This window comes from Symphalangus syndactylus, chromosome 9, assembly GCF_028878055.3.
Source record: "Symphalangus syndactylus isolate Jambi chromosome 9, NHGRI_mSymSyn1-v2.1_pri, whole genome shotgun sequence".
NCBI classification, from domain to species: Eukaryota; Metazoa; Chordata; class Mammalia; order Primates; family Hylobatidae; genus Symphalangus; species Symphalangus syndactylus.
Window position 1 is genome coordinate 8,345,896 of NC_072431.2, and position 21,944 is coordinate 8,367,839.

The following is a 21,944-nucleotide window of genomic DNA, read 5'->3' on the forward strand; positions in this document are numbered from 1 at the left end:
TGGATCATTAGCCGGTTAACTAAACAACAAAACCAAAACCAAAACCTTAATCACCATAAATGTGACATTTGATTACAAATGTAGAGATACAGAATAATTTAGTTAATTGTGAACCTATGCGATATAAGCAATGTTTATTTTTGATCCCACAAGTTATAATACAATATTTGTCTGCATTTTATCTTTTCAAATTCTTGATGACTTTAAAACTTATTAAGAAGTAAAAAAAGGCCGGGCGCGGTGGCTCACGCTTGTAATCCCAGCACTTTGGGAGGCCGAGGCGGGCAGATCACGAGGTCAGCAGATCGAGACCACGGTGAAACCCCGACTCTACTAAAAAACACAAAAAATTAGCCGGGCGTGGTGGCGGGCGCCTGTAGTCCCAGCTACTCGGGAGGCTGAGGCAGGAGAATGGCGTGAACCCGGGAGGCGGAGCTTGCAGTGAGCCGAGATTGCGCCACTGCACTCCAGCCTGGGGGACAGGGCGAGACTCCGTCTCAAAAAAAAAAAAAAGAAGTAAAAAAAGATCAAAATGCCATTTTCTGTTTTTTAAATAAAATTAATAGATTTCAGTTTTAGAGTAGTTTAAGGTTTACAGAAAATTGGCAGGAAGTATGGACAGCCCCGTCTCCCTGACACAGTATCCCTATTATTAACATCTTACATTATTGTGGTACATTGGTAAAAATTGGTTAACAAATACTAAGAAATTATTATTAAAATAAATTTTACATTAGTTATTTGTGTTTGCAGTTATACGGATTTTGACAAGTATATATAATTTATCCACCATTACAGTATCACACAGAATGGTTTCATTGCCTGAAAAGTCCCCGTGCTCTACCCATTTATCTCTCCTTTCTCCAGTCCAGGCAACCAATGATATGTTTACTCTGTCTATAGTTTCTCCTTTTCGGGAATGTTGTAAATTTGGAATCTACAGCATGTAGCACTTTTTAGACTTCCTTATTTCACTTAGAAATACATAAGATTGCTGTATGCCTTTTTGTTCCTTCATGGCACATTTCTTTTTATCATTGAATAATCTCCATTGCATAAATGTACCGGTTTATTGATATACATATCAAAAGACATCTTAGTTGCTGGATTTTTGTCTTGGTTGTTGGTGGCCATTCATTTTTCATATTGCTAATGTTAAAAAATGCTAAATGTTTGTGCGTGTGTGTGTTAGTGAAAGTTTTCTTTTTATTAGCTATATGCATAAAATATTTCTTCACTACTTAAATGTCCTATTTGGAGAAAAATAGAAATTAGTGCAGAACTTTGAAAAAGTTAAAAGTGGATCTAAAACTTTTATCTCGAATTAATATCTCAGAGAGAAACAATGGCAGTTAGGTATATTTTTTCTTTCTTTCTTTCTTTTTTTTTTTTTTTTTTTTTTTTTTTGAGACAGGATTTTGCTTTTGTTGCCTAGGCTGGAGTGCAATGCTGCAATCTTGGCTCACCCCAACCTCCACCTCCCAGGTACAAGCAATTATGCTGCCTCAGCCTCCCGAGTAGCTGGGATTGCAGGCATGTGCCACCATGCCCTACTAATTTTGTATTTTTAGTAGAGACGAGGTTTCTCCATGTTGGTCAGGCTGGTCTCGAACTCCCGACCTCAGGTGATCCACCTGCCTCGGCCTCCCAAAGTGCTAGATTACAGGCATGAGCCACTGCGCTCAGCCTAGATATGCTATTTTACTGTATACTAAAGAGATAAATATTTTAAAAATTGAAATGTGTGCATTTTAGAATTTTAACATTCAATATTAGCTATAGAATTTTCAATGTATTTCAGGTTTGAATGAATCATTATTTAAACAGTTCGTATTTATTGTATTGCTTCAGTAGAATATTATTATTACTATATATATAATTTTTGAGATGGAGTCTCACTCTGTCTCCCAAGCTGGAGTGCAGTGGCGTGATCTCCACTCACTGCAACCTCCGCCTCTTGAGTTCAAGTGAATCTCCTGCCTCATCCTCCCCAGTGGCTGGTATTACAGGCACTTGCCACCACGCCCAGCTAATGTTTGTATGTTTAGTAGAGAGAGGGTTTCTCCATGGGCAGCCTGGTCTCGAACTTCTGACCTCAGGTGATCCACCCGCTTCAGCCTCCCAAAGTGCTCGGTTTACGGGCATGAGCCACAGCACCCGGCCAAAAGTGATTCTTTTTATCATTGATTATCAGAACCTGAGTTAAAAAGATAATAGAATGCTTTGTTCGCAGCTGCAGTACTCCATTGTGTTTACCCTTAAGTATACGTTTCCTGCTTAAGGCGGAAGTAGTGAATACTGTCAAACGTGAAATGTGAAGTAAAACTATTAAAAACTCATTAAAGTTGTTTGTCCTCACAGTTTTTACCAGAAGCATAAGATGTATAATGTAGAGTGCATTAATATCAATATCTTTAAAAGATGAAGATATTCGGACCCAGAAAGTTTCAGTGTCCTGCAAAGTTAAATGACTGTGAAATGACAAACCTGACTAGAATTAGGGTTCATCACTCCATTAGAGAAGATCTTTACTTCTTTGCTAAAGTTAATTGACCATTATGACTTTGCTTAAGAGATTTTAAAAAGTTAATTAGCTCAATAGTTGTTATTGAAAACTCTGAGGCAACAAACTAAAATGAAAAATACATGCGGAAAATAGGTATTACTTTTAATAATAAGTTTTCAAAATTGTTTTTACACACTTAGGCATACATATTAAGATCTCCAACTTTTTTTAGAATTATTTTTATGTAATATAGGTTTGGGCAATGTATACTTTAATGGTTTTTAGTCTGTTTGGGCTGCCATAACAAAATACCATAGTAGGAGGCTTAAACAACACAAATTTATTTCTCACACTTTCAGAGGCTGAGAAGTCCAAGATCAAAGCACTGGCATAGTGAGCTTCTGGTGAGAGCTCTCTTCCTAATTTATAGATGGTCACCTTTTCACCATGTCTTCTTCACATGGCAGGGAGAGCTCTCTGGTGTCTCCTCCCAATCCCATTGGATTGGGGCCAAGATTAATTTAATCTTAATTACCTCCCTAAAGGCTTTATCCCCAAATACAATCATATTGGGGATTAAGCATTGACATATGCATTTTTATGGGGACATAATAGTCTATAATATGCATTTATAAAAAAATTATACATGCAAGTTCAAATGAAAGAAGAAAAAACTGGACTCACTGAAATATTTAGAAGTTAGATGTGCAAATTTTCACAAGTTAACTGCATTATGTATAGTGAATTTGGTGACTAGAATGTTGGAGGAGAAATCTCAATTAAAATTCAGTCTGGTAAGAGCTTTATATGTACATATGACATATCTTAGAACTAAATTATAATTCAAGGATGCTTACATCTTTGAAAGATAGCACAGAATTTTTAAAAAATTTCATATTAACTATGAAATAATTTTAATTTTTACTAATTTTAAAATTAAAATACATTGATATCTTGCCATAAAATTAAATTGTTATTTTTAGTTCACTTTCAGTTCCTTTCCTATGTTATTCTTTTCATAATTTGCAATGTGGAATGTAGAATCAGAAAAACAACTACAGTAATGGGAATTGTCTTCTGTATGTAGGAATAGTGAAAATCATTGAAAAACTTACTCTACTTGTTAAAATTTATCATTTGTATACTAATGTTACAATTATATATGAGTATTTTTGCCCATCAGACTTTATTACTATAGCACAAATATTAATAAAGGTGGTTAATGACAGCCACTAAGAAAATGACAAATCAGATAAGTTCTGCACTGTAGATTAACTGCCAATTGTAATCCTGGGAAACTACATTCTGCCCATTGTAATCCTGGGGAATTACATCAATGCTCTCCTTCATCCAGATTGGAATATTTTCTCAGAGTGATAAGTGGTTAATTGATACATACAGATACAAATTTGGCCCTTAGATGAGAGATATTTTTGTTGATGTGTTAGTAATATTTAAAGTATTCATTTATCTTTGGGTGGAAATTCATTGGCACTTGTATTGCAAATATAATTAGTGTTCTGGGAAAAAAATTCTTTTGGTATCCCAGAACACAAAATGTGTTGCTCATCATTTTAAAATTCTGTGTGCATGCATACGTGTGTATGTATATGTGTATTTTACTGTAATTAAACAAAAAGGCATTGATGTAGCTATTCGTTTTAGTACACATATTACAACATGATATCAGGATTGCTTTATTTTCATCTGTGCCATGAACTTTCTACTTTACTCTCAGTAGAAGTAGAAAACAGCAAAAAACAAAAGTGGAAATTCTGCTAGATAATTGTTTTCATTTTTAAATCATCTAGATTATAGATTGGCCTAGTTTCAGCCTCAGTTTTGATATCTGAGTATTTTTGTTTGGTACTGGTTCAGATATTTAAGAGGTCAGAAACTCTATACCTTGAAAAGGGAACATTTCCTGTGCTATTTAGCATTGGTGTTTTTGGTAATTTGAGGCTGTTATTGCTGAGCTCCAAGGCAGATTATATTCAGTCCTCTAAAACAAAATGGATTGCAGATATAAATCTCAATGGCCACAGTGGGAAAGATCATTAAGTTTTGGTAAGGAACTATGAGATACTGATTAGACTTTTATTTATAAAAGACATTCAAGCCATGCTAACATTGTTTTTTTGTTGTTTCTTTTGCTTTTCTTGTAGCTCCTGTAAATCCTCATTTGAGTAAGTATATTTTAACTTACGAAATGGCACTATATTTAATAAATACAAAAATAGAATGTTTATAAATATACAAAGATTGTTTAGTAACTATGCTTAGGTGGTTTAAAACACCATGGTTCAGAATCAGTAAAATTGGCATTAAATGTAGATTTTAAATTTCAAAGGATAGAAGTATAAATACAAATTTTTTATTACTGATAATTGAGATTTATAGATTTTCTTAAATATTGAAATATGGAGCCATTTATCAACCTGCTTAATATTTGCTATTTCTACAGCTGTGGGATTATTTTTTCTTTTGTGGGATTGCATATCATTTTTTATTGTTGTTACACGTTTCTTTGATTTTCCTTCTTTGAATGTCTATATTCCACTTATAAAAGAGTATGGTTACTTAGAAAGTTGGTATTTGATGGGTTTGAGACTTTCTTTTATAGAACACTAGTTTATACCCCAATGTATTTGGTCTAATTTAGGTTATGAATTCTGTAAAATTGTTAAATTTGGGGACTTCTGGAAAGGTTTTATTTTGTTTTATATTAAACGTTATAAGATGATATGTATCTACCTGAAAAATATTCCCATACATGAAAACTTCTCTCTCCCTGGAAAATAATATTAAATCAACAGAGGATTTACTATGAAGACATATTCTAAAATCAGAGCTATTTATTTGTAATTTAAGGTTAGATTTTTTACAAGTTTAAAGGACTAAAGAGCATCATCTCTGGGTGCAAAAGGACCACTGGGTATCAGGATTCTTATTCCTGAGTTTTTATTTTTATTTTTTCATCATATTGGGAAGGATTCAGGGAAAATTCTGCAGATCAAATAAAGCAAAACTTTGAAGACCACATAATGGAGAATATTTAAAATATCTTTAATTATTTCTATGTAGTCCCAGAAACTCTGCCACAATCATGTTGTAATTAGAAAACCAGTGGAAAATTCAAGATCCACTCGATTCTCGGTTCTATATCTTTGTGAAAATCCTGGACTTTATTACTTTCTTACTTATTAACTCTTTTAGTATTTTATATTACACTGGCTTTTGAAAAGTTTGTACAGCTCACTGCATTGTCATTATCTATCAGATATTCCTTATTCTGATAAACTTTTTAAATGAATAAATGTATTTGCACATATTTATAACTGTCTCTTTTTAAAGTGACAGGACAATCATAAAATTCTTGGGTTTTGACTAGTGAGTTTCGTTTTCATTTTACCTGCCAATTTTCTATAAATTTTCTTCAGTAATAGGTTTATTTATTATAAAGATGTATGTCCTTAGAAGGAATCAAGAGCTCTTGATGTTGCTTAAGTATCTTTGTTTGACTTGAATTGTTATACTAGTTATAATATTATAAACAACTTACACCGTGTAAAATAACCTAAACTATGAAAATTTTTAGGCACAGCTGACATTTTTTGTAGTTTTCGTAAGCTGCATTTTTGCTTAATTTTACTATGAAAGACTTAAATATTTAGGTCTCAAAAATTATTGTATTGATTTTAAAGACAAGATATTTTCTCTTTTTAACCAAGTTTAAATTACAAAAAAAATGGTTCAACGGTGTTATAAAAATTCATTTTACATAATTTTAAATAACATATAAAAAGTGAGACTTGGCAGTAGATATATAAACCGAAATCCTTAATCTGTACATTTTTTCTGCGACTCTTTTTTGGGCATATGTGATATGTAATTAAATGACTGAAAACATTCAAAATCAAACATTGCCTTTATGAGATTCAAAACTCCAGAGTAGCAACTAATGGAATTTCATGTCATACCTAAAATATCTTTAAAGAAATACATGCATGTATGTAAATGCATACACTGCTACACTGCTGTTACCAACATTATTTTTCCAGCTTGTAGCATCAAAAAGTCATGTCTTGTTTGGTACAAGGTCTGTGACATAAATATGTGCCTAATAAATATTTTATGTACAACATTGTTTATTTGGAAATTTATTGATTTATTTATTTAGACTCCCTTAAATATGTATGTTTCCTGTAACCTTACCTACCCAGAATATAGAATATAAATAAATACAAAGAGATAAAGCAAGTGTTTAGTATAAAAAACAAAAACAAACTCATGCCCTAAATTGAAAGGGAAAAGCCTTCTGTTTTATTTTTATTTGTAAGTACCCAAAATTTTCAGTTAATTCAGGTACATGATGTCAACCAGGGCTCCATTTCCAAGGATATCTGATAAATCTAACCCCTGTGGGTAGGTTGGAGAGAGACTACAGTGGAAGTCTCTGTTCTTTAAGTGTTTATATCTCTATGAATTCCAGGGAATTTGGATTCCATTTGACTTTATCATTTAATAGCTGACCTTTGCCAAAGTTTTCTCCTCTGTAACACCTCATGAGTAAGGATTATTGTGATTTCATAGAGTTGTTATGAGGCTGAGTGAAATAATATACATTACGTTTATTTTTTCTCAAGGATACACACTCTTTAATAATGTATCTAGTGGACCTTACCTACTTCTTTATTTATACCTATTTTTTCAAGCAATAAGATAACCTTTGATACCTAGAAACATTACTACTACCACCCACATTTCAGGGATAGCCGAAAAAGTCTTTCTCTGAACTTATGTTGGCCCTGAACGTAACATAAGTTAGGCATCCAAGAAATCACAGTCCTTCAAAGTCTTTAAAAGATCTTTTAATTACTTCATTTCCATACTGAATTTCAAGTATCTGGGAAACCCACATTCAGATGAAGTAGGAAGGATAAATACTTTTCAAAATAATTTGCTATTAGCTTGCCCTAAACACATTTCCATTTATGCAAATGGATATTTAAAAGCATCTCTAGACATGCATGAAAAATTATAAACTTAAAGTATAGCAATTTAAAACTACCCTCAGGTAAATTAAAAAAGGTAATTTTCCAACTGACAGTTTTGTTTTGATTGTTTCTATACTGACAAAATGAAAGTTGGGAAAATTCTTCAGCAATAATTCAAGCATAAATTGTATTCTTTAATTTCAGTTACCTGGATATTTTAGAGAAAAATTATGTGAGTCTTAATTATTCAATAAGATATTAACTTACATGTAAAATTCTTTTACTTTTTCATTAAAATTAGATTGGTTTTATGTTTAGTTGTAATCTTCTGCACTATTATGGCTCTCATGCCATTATCACAATATTGCATTATTATTATTATGTAATATTTTACATTTTTCTTATGAAAATATTGCAGTATGTGTCTTAATTTAATTAATATTAATTTAATTAAAATTTATCAACAGGAGAATTTCATTGTGGATTTGAAGATGGTAATATTTGTTTGTTCACTCAAGACGATACAGATAATTTTGACTGGACAAAACAAAGTACAGCAACAAGAAATACAAAATATACTCCTAATACAGGACCTAATGCTGACCGTAGTGGCTCCAAAGAAGGTATTGACCTTTTGTGTTCATAGCAGTTAGAGACTTTTAAAAACTGCTATAAATATGAAATACTAATTTTAGCCATATGTTTGAAGATTATGAATAAAATATTAAATTTTCTATACAGTATCAATTTCGATATTTACAAAACTTTGTAGACATTAATTTTTTTCTCAGAATTCACTGCTATGTATAGTAGAGAGAATAGGAATTTTTTGATAATTCGAGTCTAAATTTCTAATTTATTCTCAACTTTTTATACATTTTATCTTTAATTTGGTAGATCATTTATTCTTTGTGTTAAAGCCACTATCAGTTACATATACACATACAGATTTTATAAATGAGATACAAATCTTCCTATCCATCTTTATTTTGTATGAAAACTATAAGACTTCTCAGTGATTTGAAATTTCATTATGCCTAAGAATAATATGTTTAAACACTTTATTTTGTCTATTTTAAGGTTTTTATATGTACATTGAGACATCACGACCCAGATTGGAAGGCGAAAAGGCGCGACTTCTCAGCCCTGTTTTCAGCATAGCTCCCAAAAACCCTTACGGACCCACAAACACTGCATATTGTTTCAGCTTCTTTTATCACATGTATGGACAACATATAGGTGAGACAGCAATAATTACTAATTATTATAAAATTAATGATAACTAAGAAGAAAAAGGTTCATAAACAGACAGCATTAAAACAATTTTTGGTCAAAGAATGCTATAATTTACTTTTTAAATGATTTATCTGCAAATTGCAAAAGAAGATACTAAGAATTTTTTCCCACCATCTAATTTAGATTAGAATTTGACATTTTAGAGCATCACCTACCTCCCTTTGGAATCCTAAATCAGGTAGACAATCAGTGAGTTAAATTCTTTACCAGGTCTCATGGAATTGACACAGCATAATTTAGGCTGCTTCTTTCCAAAGAAACTTGCTTCAATAGTGACTGAATGCATATTAATCATGATGAAATCAATATTGTCATGTTGCTATATTGACAGTTATTTTTAGCACCATCCACATATTTGAAATATTGGTGTGATTTTTTTTCATGTTTTTAAAGTATGCCAAACACACCCAGTAAGATTTAAGAACGTTCTAGGTCCTGCACAGCATACAAAGATAAAGACACATTTCCTTCCCATAGAGACCTTGTACAGTAATAGAGGATAAGATTAGATGCACAACTGTGCTATATAGAGCACGACGTGACACTCAGAGTAGACCTAGTAAACTCTGCGGGGAAAAAGATCATGCAGGTCTACCATTCTTTATGTGCAGTTCTCAAATCCTGAGAACTGAATATCAATTTTTAAAATTTAATTATTTGACATTACATGTTAGCCTGATATATAACCTGAACTGATATGAACCTATTTATAGTCTCTATCCAAATAAATGTGGACATTTATACCATTTGCAGCAAAAAATATTACTGTTCTTAATAATAGGATTCTACTCCAGACCATTCCAGGAGATATCACATAATGTAAGTGATATAATCTCTCACCTTTCTAACATAAGACAAAATTCTGAATAATGAAGCATATCTAACCCCATAGAGCTTGAACCAGGGATTGTGGATCTGTATCTAGTTAAGGAATGAGTCACTGCATCAATATAAATAAGAGCATTTCTCTGGTATGCAAAAGGAGCATGTTTTCAATAAGCAGAGATTAGCACAGGGAGGGTTAAGGCACTGGTAATAAGGAAGTAAAATTTGAGAAGTTAGGATTACATTAGTGTCTTTATATAAATTAATAAAATAATAGTATAAATATATATATGATATAAACTAATACAATTGGACACATAATATGTATCAGCCACCATATTATTTAAGCTAAGTAATACTCTCAATTAAATTTGTAAAAGTGAACATCACTGTCCATCTTTTACCGTGGAGAAAACTGAACCTCAAGAAGTTTGCGTGAGCTGCCAAGTAAATGGTTGTGCTGGGATTCAAACTCATACCAAACAGCATTAAGTAGTATTCTTCACAGTATACTGACAAGCCTAAACGGACAGCACTTGGGTTTTTTTGTTTTGTTTTATAATTTATTTTTATTTTTATATTTTATGAGACAGGCTCTTGCTATGTTGCCCAGGCTGGTCTCAAGCAATCTTCCCACGTCCGCCTCTCAAAATGTGGGGATTACAGGCATGAGTCATTGTGCCCAGCCAGAAAGCTTTTGAGAAGTTAAACTACTATAAACTTGAAGTCAGGAGACCCAGGCAGGAACTTGGCTGTAGCACTTCATCACTATAATACTTTAGAGAAATCATTTAAAATGTCTGAACCTTAGTTTCCTTATCTGTAAAATGAGAATAAGAACTCTTATTTCAGAAAGCTGTAGTTTAAGTTAAATTAGGCAACATACATAGTATCTTCAACCAGATGGCAGACACTCATCATCTTAGGTTACTTTGAATCTGAAATAGCAATAATAATAGCAATAATAAAATAATAGTTGACATTTATGAAGTACTCACCATAGGCTAGGATACTTTGTGGATTATTTCTCTTAATTTTTACGATCAACATTTGTGCTTATTAAAATCATTATCCTGTTTCATAGATAACAAAATTGAAATACAAAGAACTTTAGTTACCATGCCCATCATATGGCTAAGTAGTGAAGCCATAATACAAACATGGGAAGCTGGACAGAGTCTGCCTGTTTTATTACTGTGCAGGAACAGTTGTTGGAAGATTTTGCAAGCCTAGCTAAGTATGTGACAGTTATTTAGTAGTGGCTGAGTTATTAGATTTTCTGCAATCAAAAAGCATAATGAGATATTTGATTTGGAAAATAAACATAAAAATAGGTAAAATCATTCAGAAACAGAATCTAGACTGGGAATCACTTAAAAAACCAATGAAAGGAAACAAATCACATAATTGCCAAGCCATTTTATTTATTGTGGGATTACTATATTATTACTAATGTAGGATTAGCTCAACTCTAATTCTTCCTTTTTGTCAGTAATGTATACTCTATTTCCTCTTTATTTTGAATATGTTTCATGTACTTTCTTTCCCCTCTTCCAGTTTACATTGGAACACATATTTTAATTGATTTTTAAATAAATATTTCCAAGACCAATATTTTGAATTATTTTAAGTCATAAAATATGTTCACCTTATTTATGAGACTAGATTTTAGGGCTTTATTTTAAAATAATTTTAAGAATACTTTAAAAATACTTTTAATACATCATTGTAATATACTTTTAACTTAATAGTTGTTAGTCTTATCTTCTTTATTGTCAATGAATGTCCAGTTGACGTTCTGCTAGTTTTATTCTGATTATTTTGGGATAAGGGGAAATTAGGAGGACAGGTCTCCATTTCTTGGCAAACATTTACATTTTGACCCCTGTGTCATTTCTTTGCTTCATCAGACTGAAGGTTGCAGGCTGGGTATCAGGTCTGTTACTTGGGTTCCTCTCAGCAAGCTGCAGGCATGCTGCTTACTAAAATCTAGGCAAAAATACCTGGTCCAGACATTGAGTAATCAGTTAAAGCTAGATGAGATAGTTCAGTAGAGAGATCTGCTGGTAGTTAAAACGTGCCCTCTTTGCATATATTATTTTCAGACTTTCATTCATCTGTAAACTCAGGAGGCATTTATAGCCACTGGTTTTGCAAATTGTATTTTCAGTTTTAGTCATTCTTTTGGTAATCGATATTCAAAGATGCCTTGTCCTGAATTTCTAATAGCCTAATTAAATTTATAACTTCGTGAGTAATTGTAAATAAATCTTGATCTTTTAACTGTGACTAAAGGATGGTATACCATTGAGAAGGTTCATAATTATCTAATACAGAAATGAGCAATACCGTACTAAGAAGAGAGATTCCTCTTTGAACTAAAGTCAAATATGTTGCATTACTTATCATGTGCAGTATAACAAATTTCCCCAAACTTTTGTGACTTAAAACAACAAATATTTATTATCTCACCGTTGCTGTGGGTCAATACAAGTGTAGCTCAGCTGAGTGCCTTTGGCTCAAGGTCTCTCCTAAGGTTGTAGTCAAGCTTCCAGAAAAGGACTCCTCCGTAATTTGAAGACTCAGTTTGGGGAGGATACACTTCCAAGCCCACTTGCTTGATTTTTGGCAGGCTTTGCTCCCTTAAGAGATTGGACTATAGATACCGATTTCCTGCTGGCTGTTGATAGGAGGCCTCCCTCAATTCCTCACCATGTGGACATCTCTACAGGGCTGTCGCATGACATGGCAGCAGCCTTTCTTCAAAGCAAGTAATCCATTAAGAAGAGAGACAGAATGCATGCCCAGGATTTTTCATAACCTAACCCCTGACGTGATATCCCATAATGTCTGTCTTGTTCCATTTAATGTGACTGAGTTGATCATTCAAGCCCATACCCAAGCGGAGAGAAGTGCACAAGAGTGTTGGTGCTAGGGCCTAGGCTGAGTTGAGCTCTGCCACACTGGTACAGGTTCTTTTTAGTTAAATGTTTCATCAGAATTGATTGAAGAGAAAAACATGTTTCCAAATGAAAACTATCATGTTATCCTTAAAGTACCTGCTGATTTCTATGTAAGTGATACAACATCTGGCCATTGATAACAATAGAAGATTTTTTCAGCATTCCTGTGACTACTAATGGACATTTCAATTCTCGATGAATCCACTGAATTTCTAATGTTCTTGCAAAAAAAAAAAGGATTAGTAGATATGACAGAAGCTTATTAAAAATAAGTTAAATGCATCATTCATTTCTTTAAAAAAAGAATGTGCAATGTAAGGGTCATATCATACCAGGAAATTAAGGCACTTATGAATACATTCATTGTACTTGATACGAATGGTTCAATAAAGTTGTGTCTCTAGAAAGCTAATTCCACTATGGAGTAAACAGGAGGAAAGCAAAGGAGTTCATTAATGAAGAAGCAGGAGACTGTAAAAGAACTGATAAATAGAGAGATGTGGGATTGTAGAAGGGCTTATTTTAAGAGGAAAAAGAGGTAATGAAAAGGGTAAGCTTAGATGGGAATTTAGAGCTTTGGTTGGGGAATGAGACTTTAAGAGAGAAACTGATGCCATTTCCACTCAAGTGGGAAAAAAAAGAATTAAGTATTAATACTAACATGGCTTCTGATAGATTTCTAGCTGCAATAACAGCAAGCTGACATGAAAGTTGCCTTCTTAACAGTCTCCATTTTCACTGCAAAACAGATATAGAGGTACATGTTCAAAGAGGGGAGATAGCTTTAGGAGAGTGGTAAATGGGAGCACAAAGTAATTGACAATATAGAGACAGTTGGAGAGGCTGCAGATGAGGACATCAGTCTTCAGGTTTCTGAAATGCATTTTGGGATATAATGACCAGTTTGAGTCCCCATCTGTGCATAGTACTGCATTTCGCTTGCTAACTGATTTTCTTGCTGTCTTTTTAAAAAAGTCCGTAGCTCCCAGGGTAAAGATCTTTCTCTAAAAACAGTAACAGGACCTCAAGGATATATGCCTCTCTGGCTTCTCCTTGGGGTAGCTTCATAGTCTGTTCCAGTCATACTTGAAGTTTTTCGGGTAAAGCTCTCTTGTGCCTGGAGCGTCTTCACAGGCTCTTTCTTTTGTCCTGCTGAGCTGTAGGCTTGATGGGAGTAGAATTTCTGTCTCTTCTGATGACACCCTGCCCTGCATGTAAATATGCAAGTACCCCCAAAAAAATTAATAAATATTTGTTTAATTATCTAATTGAATAAGTACTTTTTCTCCTATTTAATCATCTAAGTCATGCATAACCTTCCTTAAAAAGGCAATTCAGGGATATCTGCTGAAATTTTTTCCTGTCTTCTCTGCTCCTTTTGTTCCCAAAACTCCTGATGTGCATACCTATCATAATGTTTGTCACACTGACCCCTGTAAAATTGTAAACTCCTGAGAGCAGTAACCATGATTTATTTATATTTGATTCTCAGAAACAATGTTTACACAATAGATTTAAAGAATGATCCAAACTAGATTCTTTTGCTTCTGGATATACTAGAATAACAAAACAACGGAATTGAAAGTATGCAGTTTAGTTTGGAAGTAGAAGGTAGTTTCATCAAGACATTATCGATTGTAAAAAAAAAAAAAAGAGAGAGAGAAGACGAAGTTTATTATTGACTTAATGAATTTTCATCTATATGCTGTGGGAACTAAAGCAAAAAGAAAAGCAAAAGTGTCACATATTCTTAACAATTAATGCAAAGAGAAATGCATATTATAAAAGTACACTTCAGTAGTGTTATCAGCAATATCTTAGTAAAATATTCATATAAAGGATAAAGATATAAAACTTGTTCAAATAAAAATTTAATATATTGATAAACCACAATACAGGATAAAATGCCATTTTTGTTTTGAGCTGAAATATTAAGGACAATATTAAGGACCAGGTATGTCACCTTATGATGATCTAACTTAATGTAGAGAAAGAATGTAAAGAATCCGAAATTAACTACTCATGAAGTTTCTCTTAATGAGATAGATTAAGCAAGAGTTTGGCAAGAATGGCTGAATGCTTTCTAACAAATATGCTGGCATTCAAGGATTTTAAATAGGAACTTAAACATATTTATACAAGATATCGAGAAAGCAAAGATAGTATTTTCCATGATTTTATGAGTTTGATTTTTATTCTCATTTTGGTCAAAGACTGTATATCTTCTGATTAGAATTTAAAATGTCAAGATTCTTGCTTACATATCAAATATATTCTGAAATAGGAATCAGCTCACAAATTGGGATTTTTTTCCCTTGGAGTTAAACGCCATATGAGAAAGAATGTTAAGATAAGGAGCCATTATTTTAGAGCCTTGATTTCACTGACTGGGAGAATCTCAGTAGAATGAATACAAAATATTAAGGTACTTGCATTCTGATAAATTCTCAGAATTCAGTTCCTTGAAGAAGATAACGCTTAGGTGGCTGAGGGGATGGATAAGTCTCCTTAGTGTTCTCCATTTAGATATTAGGGAATAACTACCAAACCGTGAGCTGTTTGATAATAGTTGATATTGAGTCACGTTTTCTGTTAAGAATTAGTCAATGCTCTCAGTGAAGTCCTGTTTGTGTTTAATACTGCTAATGCCAATGCTGTAAGTGTGAAAATAATGCTATAGGTGGAAGACATTCATTCAGTAAACTGCTTTGTTAAATGAGATGAATTTAAAATTGAGGAGGTGGATAGAATCTGGCCATGACTTATTACAATGTATAATAAAACTCTTTTTACAGATACTTGTTATAGACCTGCTAGTAAAACTATATGTAATCTTTAATACATTTATCTTTTTAGAATCCAGGTTTGAATCACTAACTACTTCTAAACTCAGTTTTTCTATTCTTCATTGATGATGGTCCCTTAGACAATGTATATAATAAAATCTAGTGTGTTTAAGCAAAATTAGTGATATGAACTGAGGAAGGCTGAGAACGCAGCCGCTGAGAAAGGCTGCTACTTCCAACCATGGAAGTCTCATTTTCAGTATAATTAATAGACAATGTTATTTCATCAGTTGAATTGATGGTACGCAATTGAATTAACTGCTTCTGTTTCTCATCCAGTGTACCAAACTTTCAAACTAATTTCATTGACATTAAGGATTTATTATAATGGGTATTTTTTACCCTTAGGTTTGAATTCACTCATTTCTGTTCAATAGGATGAATTGCATAGGCTGTGTGCCTAATCCTAGTGTTTAGGATTCTATAGAGAATAAATGACAAATATGATAAAAGTTTTTTTATTCATCAAATAGCTCATCATCTTTTTGAGGTAATAAATTTCTGAATAAAATAAAAATCAGAAAGTAATATTTATCAAAATGTAGAACAAGCCCATGGTGTGGGTGAACAAGGGAGAGAACACTGGGGGGTACATTAAAATCAAAGTGTCTATGGAAGAGAAGAAATATAAAGCATCCTCCAAAAGAGGTAATTATATAGGAGGTGAAGAACAAAGGTCAAAGAAAATGAGAAATAGACAGAGCCAGTGTATGACAATGGAGAATACAGTGCTTATGGAAGAGGAGAGAAAGTGATGGAACCAAAGAGGGCAAAGGTCAGCAGAAGGGATCTGACTTACATCAGAGAAATAGAGAGGAAAGCTATAATTTAAAAACATTTTGGACTCTAATGTACAAATTCACCTGTGCACCAGAAGGAATGGTAATACCTGTAGAAAATAAACTGACATTTTTCATTTAGGATAGCACTGCAATTATATGTTGAAAAAATAATATCAGTGGACATGGGCAGCTGTTTTTATTCAAGCAGAAAATAATGATTTTATAATTTCTCACTTTGTATGTATGTATAAAACAAATGATGCTAGCAATTACCTATCAATATACATAGGTCTTGCCTCGAGCTGGATGATTTTGGTACATCCTCATTTTTCATGACATGTGAAACTCAGTAAGTGTGTGTTACTGATTATAACAGCAATGCGATTTGTATGCAAGTGATCTCCAGACCTCAGAATAAACCAAATTACAAATTAATTCATGTAAATGTGGCAATTTCAAGACTCTATTGGGAATATGTATGCACATTTTAGGACATATACTTAAATTATTTATCTAAAATATATACAATACATATTTATAGTACAATAATTAAAAGTAAAATTATGTTAAGAACTTAAGAGAACTAGGTAACAGTAGTGATAAATATTATTTAAGCAAATTATAGTTTATAATATATATTAAATAATATTAAAATAATAATCAGGCTATTGCATAATGCCATGAATAACCTCAAAGTTTTGACCATTATTCATGAGATAAGACAGCACTTGTGTCATTTAGCCTTTTTGCCTGCAGTGGTTAAACTTAAGAGCTGACTAAAGTCCTCTAAGCTCTAGCACCTGATTTTTGGAGAGTGGTGACCAAAAGATGAGAATTAAGAAAGTAAGGAAAAGAAAAAGTTTGAGTTTTTCTTAGCTTCTGCAAACTTATATTCTAGAACTATAGAATTTGAAAAATCCCATAAAATTGAAAATCCTTGGGGATGATTAAATTTATACGTTTTGGTATCTGATGTCTACCAAAGCATGGACACAGTGTCTCTGGGGATTTAAACTTACTTTTAAGGAGTATTAACACAATCCATCATATTCACTTCAGAGTTTTTTTACTATAATACTATAATGTGCTGAATCAGCTTTGCTGAATCTAACTTCTGTTGAATAGCTTTATTCTATTTCACAAGTTCTAATTTTGTTGACCAAGATGACTTGACATAAGTTTAAATATCTTTTGGCACTGATTTCTCTTTTATAAACTTAAGAACTGGAAACTTCCTTGGAGAAAAGTTCCAAAATCATTTGTTGATTAACACTGCTTTTCTCATCACCTCTAAAATATATCAGTAATAAGTAGTTTGCATTCACTGACTGGGATGATCATATCATTATTACTATATATGTAAAACATTGAAATTATATTTGAAAGATTTATTTCAATCAGTTGTAGTTCTGTGTCTTTTTCTTATCAAACAAGTAAAATTTGCCTTTTTAAATGACATCTAGCCACAATTGAATACACCTTGTTTAGCCTATTCTCAAACCTAGTAATAACTCTGGGATAATTCAGACCTGGCTTCTTTAAACCTAGGCAAAATATGTTTTTATATATTATGTATTCAACAAACATAAATAGAAATAACTCGTTTGAATGTATATTACATATGTAAAAAGAAAATGTTAAGAAATATAAACATAATTACAGGCAAACAGAATTCCCTCAGTGAGAAACAATATTCAGTACTGACACAATACCCTATCATTATTGATAGAAGAAAGATAAGTCATACATATTAATATGTTTTACTAAATCATGTATTTATTAAAATGCATGAATTCTGAAGGACATATAGTATGCACTATTTTGTTAGCGATCTATAATAGATCTTAAAAATATTCTTTTAATGTTTTCTAAAAAGTGCATTTCTTGATTGGATGTATTTCCTGTCAATTAAATCAAAATAAAAGGTCATGCAACCCAAGAGAAATAAAACTCTATATGAAAGGGTGTAAGAGAAGCCTCAAAAATTGTCTGGTGAAAAATGCCAAAGGATTACTTCTTATTATTCAAGAATGAATAAAGAGGAAGAAAATGGAGAGAGGAAAAACATGAGGTTATAATGAAGATTCCATAGAATAAAAACTGGCTCACATGGCACATAGTAGAAGAAACATATACTGGTGAAAAAGACTTACTGAATTACTTCAAGTGAAAGTAAAATGTGTACAGCATATGCTTTATATATTTAACAAAGCATATAATAATATGAACTTTATGAAAGAATATAAGAGAACAGTGGACCAATAAAAAGATGGAATTGGATAAAGTCTAGATATAAAGGAGAATCCTATGAGGTCACAAAAGAGTGATACACTTTAAATAGTATAATAGCAGAGTAAAGATGACATTAGAAACAAAACAACAGAAAAAAACAATATACTATGGAAATTAAAGTCAGTTCTGTGGAAGACGAGTTTGAGATTCTTTCTTATCCTGAAGACGAAAAATGATAGAAGGTAATTTTGAAGCAAAAAGTGAAAATGCGACACTGAAAGATAAAACCAAAAAAGAAAACTGGACAACCATAAGGATAAATATACATGAATTATTCCAAAATAAAATACTAGCAAATGAATCAGCCTTATAATAAAAAGTAAATGGTCTATTATAAAGTACATTTTATTCCTGTAATATACTATTGGTTCAATATTATGGAATGAATTAATATAACCTAATACATCAATAGAGGAATAGAGAAACCTTAGTTGAATATCTTCATATAATAATAAATGTAGTGCTGATTATATGAGAAATAATATATGGTTTACATACTTTAATTCTCACTAAAAACTTATGCTAGTTACCATCATTTAGTTATCATTTGCCTGATGAGGAATTGAGGGAATGAGAGATTTCGAGATGAAGCCAGAGTCATCCAGCTGTGATATAAAGAATGCAGTTTGTGCTTAAAAAGTGGATACCCATATTTATATACTTCTATTATATGCATACATGTGGTCTTATGTGTAAATAATTAAAGAAAATTTCTCTAAAAAGTTGAAGGATAAGCTACTCTATATCATATAATGATACATATGAAGGTAAATATTTTTTAAAAGCTAAAGCAACATACACCAAAATGTTAAGGCTACCCTCTGAGTGATTTAATTTAATGATAATGTTATATTGTCTTTTCTGTTCATTATAATTTATGTAGCATGTTCATATAAATCAGTTTATATACTACATTATATGGAAATTTTATATGGATATTGTGAAGTGTATATATTAACATATTACTAATTTATATCATTATCTGTTATCAAAATGAGATCGTCTTAAGGCCAAGGTGTAGTAAATGATATCAGATAAGTCCTATTGCCCTAAACAAGCATAAAAATGGGCAAAATATATTAGAAACCATTTTTTAGAGAATAGACCAAAACACAGGGTAGGACTGCAATGGATGAGAAAAGAGAAACTAATGGAGTGATCTCCATGACAGTCCAGTTCTCTGCCTGAGGAAAATTTCCTGACCTTGCCACAGATCCCAGAAATTCAAGCAGAATGTAAAGATCCCACTCAGTCAGGAAACAAAGATTAGTGTACTGTACAATTGATGTCATTGGAATCTGTAGGTCAGGGTAACAGAAAGAAAAGAGATATGCAGGGTTGAATCCAGAAGCCTGTATGGGGTTCCCTCATGACTATTTGCTGAAGGTTAGACTGTATATGTAGAAGACTAGAAAAACCAAGACTTAACCTTTGTGGGATTGACAGCACAACAAAGATGGGGAGAGCAAGGAGACCTGAGAGGGAGAGCAGCATGGAATATTGAAGTCTCCGCCATGAAACTTTGTGAGAGTGGAGAGATCTCATAAAACCCCTGGCAGCACAATGAAACCAGAAAGGCTAGAATCATACCTGGGAGAAAGGCCTTCTCTAGACATTCTCTAAAACAGCCTAAATGCAAGCCCCAATAAGATTCATTGGTAAGACAGATTTAGAGATTGAGTCCCATAAAGTTAGAGAATTTAAGGCAACAATTTTGGCTTTTCACAGATCTGCATTAGTAGCGGAAAACCAAGCCTCTACAAGTTCAGCATGGTCAATTTATAACTGAACATTGTGCTATAACAAGAGCCAATAGCTTTCTGAGAAAGATTACAGCTGAAGAGTCTCTATAATGTTCTATCTACGATGCCCATTACTCACTGAAAGTCACTAGATATACAAATAAATAGAAAATATGATTGATAGCCATAAAATGTTAACATCAGTTCGTAGAAACCAAACTTAAGAAAGTTAGACTTTGGACTTAGCAGATAGAGGCTTTAAAGAAGGTATTATAGGCCGGACATGATGGCTTACGCCTTTAATCCCAGGATTTGAGAGGCCAAGGCAGGTGGATCACGAGTTCGGGAGATCCAGACCATTCTGGCTAACACGGTGAAACCCTGTCTCTACTAAAAATACAAAAAATTAGCCGGGCGTGGTGGCGGGCGCCTGTAGTCCAGCTACTCGGGAGGCTGAGGCAGGAGAATGGTGTGAACCTGGGAGGCGGAGCTTGCAGTGAGCCGAGATTGTGCCACTGCACTCCAGCCTGGGTGACAGCGAGACTCCGTCTCAAAAAAAAAAGAGTATTATAAATGTGTTGAGTGAAATAAGAGAATGTGCTGAAAGAATCAAAGGAAATAAAATGAGTGGATGGATAAAGAAGTTCAGCAGAGAAAGAAACTATACAAAAGGACTAGGACTAAATAAGAATTATACTACAAAGTACAGTAAACAAAAAAATTTACTGGATGGGCTTAACAGAAGACTGGAGATGACAGGAAAAAAAAGTCCATGAAGTTGAAGACAAAGAAAATTTTCCAATTTGAGAAAATAGGGGAAAATATTGAAGAAAAATAAACAGAGCCATAATGACCTATACAAGAATATCAAGTTACATTATATATAAGTACTTTTATATATATGTACTTTAATATTATATATATTTAAGCATTTCTATATAAGTCAATTGTGCAAAAGAGAAGAAAGAGACATGTGGCAGAAAATATTGTTAGAAGTAATGGGACCAGGCATGGTAACTCACGTCTGTAATCCCAAACACTTTGGGAAGCCAAGGCAGGAGGATTGCTTGAACTCAGTTGGAGATCTACCCGAGTAAGATGGAGAGACCCCATTCATAAAAAAAGATAAATAGGTAGGCATGTTGGGGTGCCCCTGTAGTACTAGCTACTTTGGAAGCTGAGGTGGGAAGATCCCTTGAGCCCAGGAGTTTGAGGCTGCAGTGAAACACCAGTCTGAGTGTCAGAGCAAGACCCTATCTCTTAAAAAAAAGAATAAGATAAAATAAAACAAATTTTAAAGAGAATTAATGGAAAAGACTTAGAAGAAACTCAGCATAGCCCTGAGCAAGATGAATCTAAAGAAAACCATATTTAAATTCATCACAATCAACTACGGCAAACCAAAGACAGAGGTAAATTCTCTGAAGTGGCCTGAGAGAGAAAGAAAAGCATACTATGTGCAAGACAAACAAAAATAAACGATGGTTTACTTCACATTAGAAGTAGCATACAGAAGATAATGGAACACCTTCAATATGCAGAAAAAAAACCCCACCTGAATTCCAAACCTCACAAGAAATATGAGAGAAATGAGAATATTTTTACTTAAAGGAGTCAGAGAAATGTTGTCCCTAGAAGCTCATCACTGCCCAAAATGCTAAGGGATGCCCTTTGGGCCATGGGTGCCAGATTGTA

General features: G+C 32.9%; 1 protein-coding gene across 2 annotated transcripts in view; it reads left to right on the plus strand.

Annotated features, from left to right (window-relative positions):
- Positions 1-21,944, plus strand: part of MDGA2 (MAM domain containing glycosylphosphatidylinositol anchor 2) — an 837,606-nt gene that overhangs the window by 789,006 nt on the left and 26,656 nt on the right. For both annotated transcript variants that reach the window (XM_055291423.2, XM_055291424.2), the window contains exons 12-14: positions 4,672-4,692; positions 7,971-8,126; positions 8,584-8,742. In XM_055291423.2, coding sequence (XP_055147398.1) covers positions 4,672-4,692; positions 7,971-8,126; positions 8,584-8,742 — 336 coding nt within the window. The remainder of the gene's footprint in view (positions 1-4,671; positions 4,693-7,970; positions 8,127-8,583; positions 8,743-21,944) is intronic.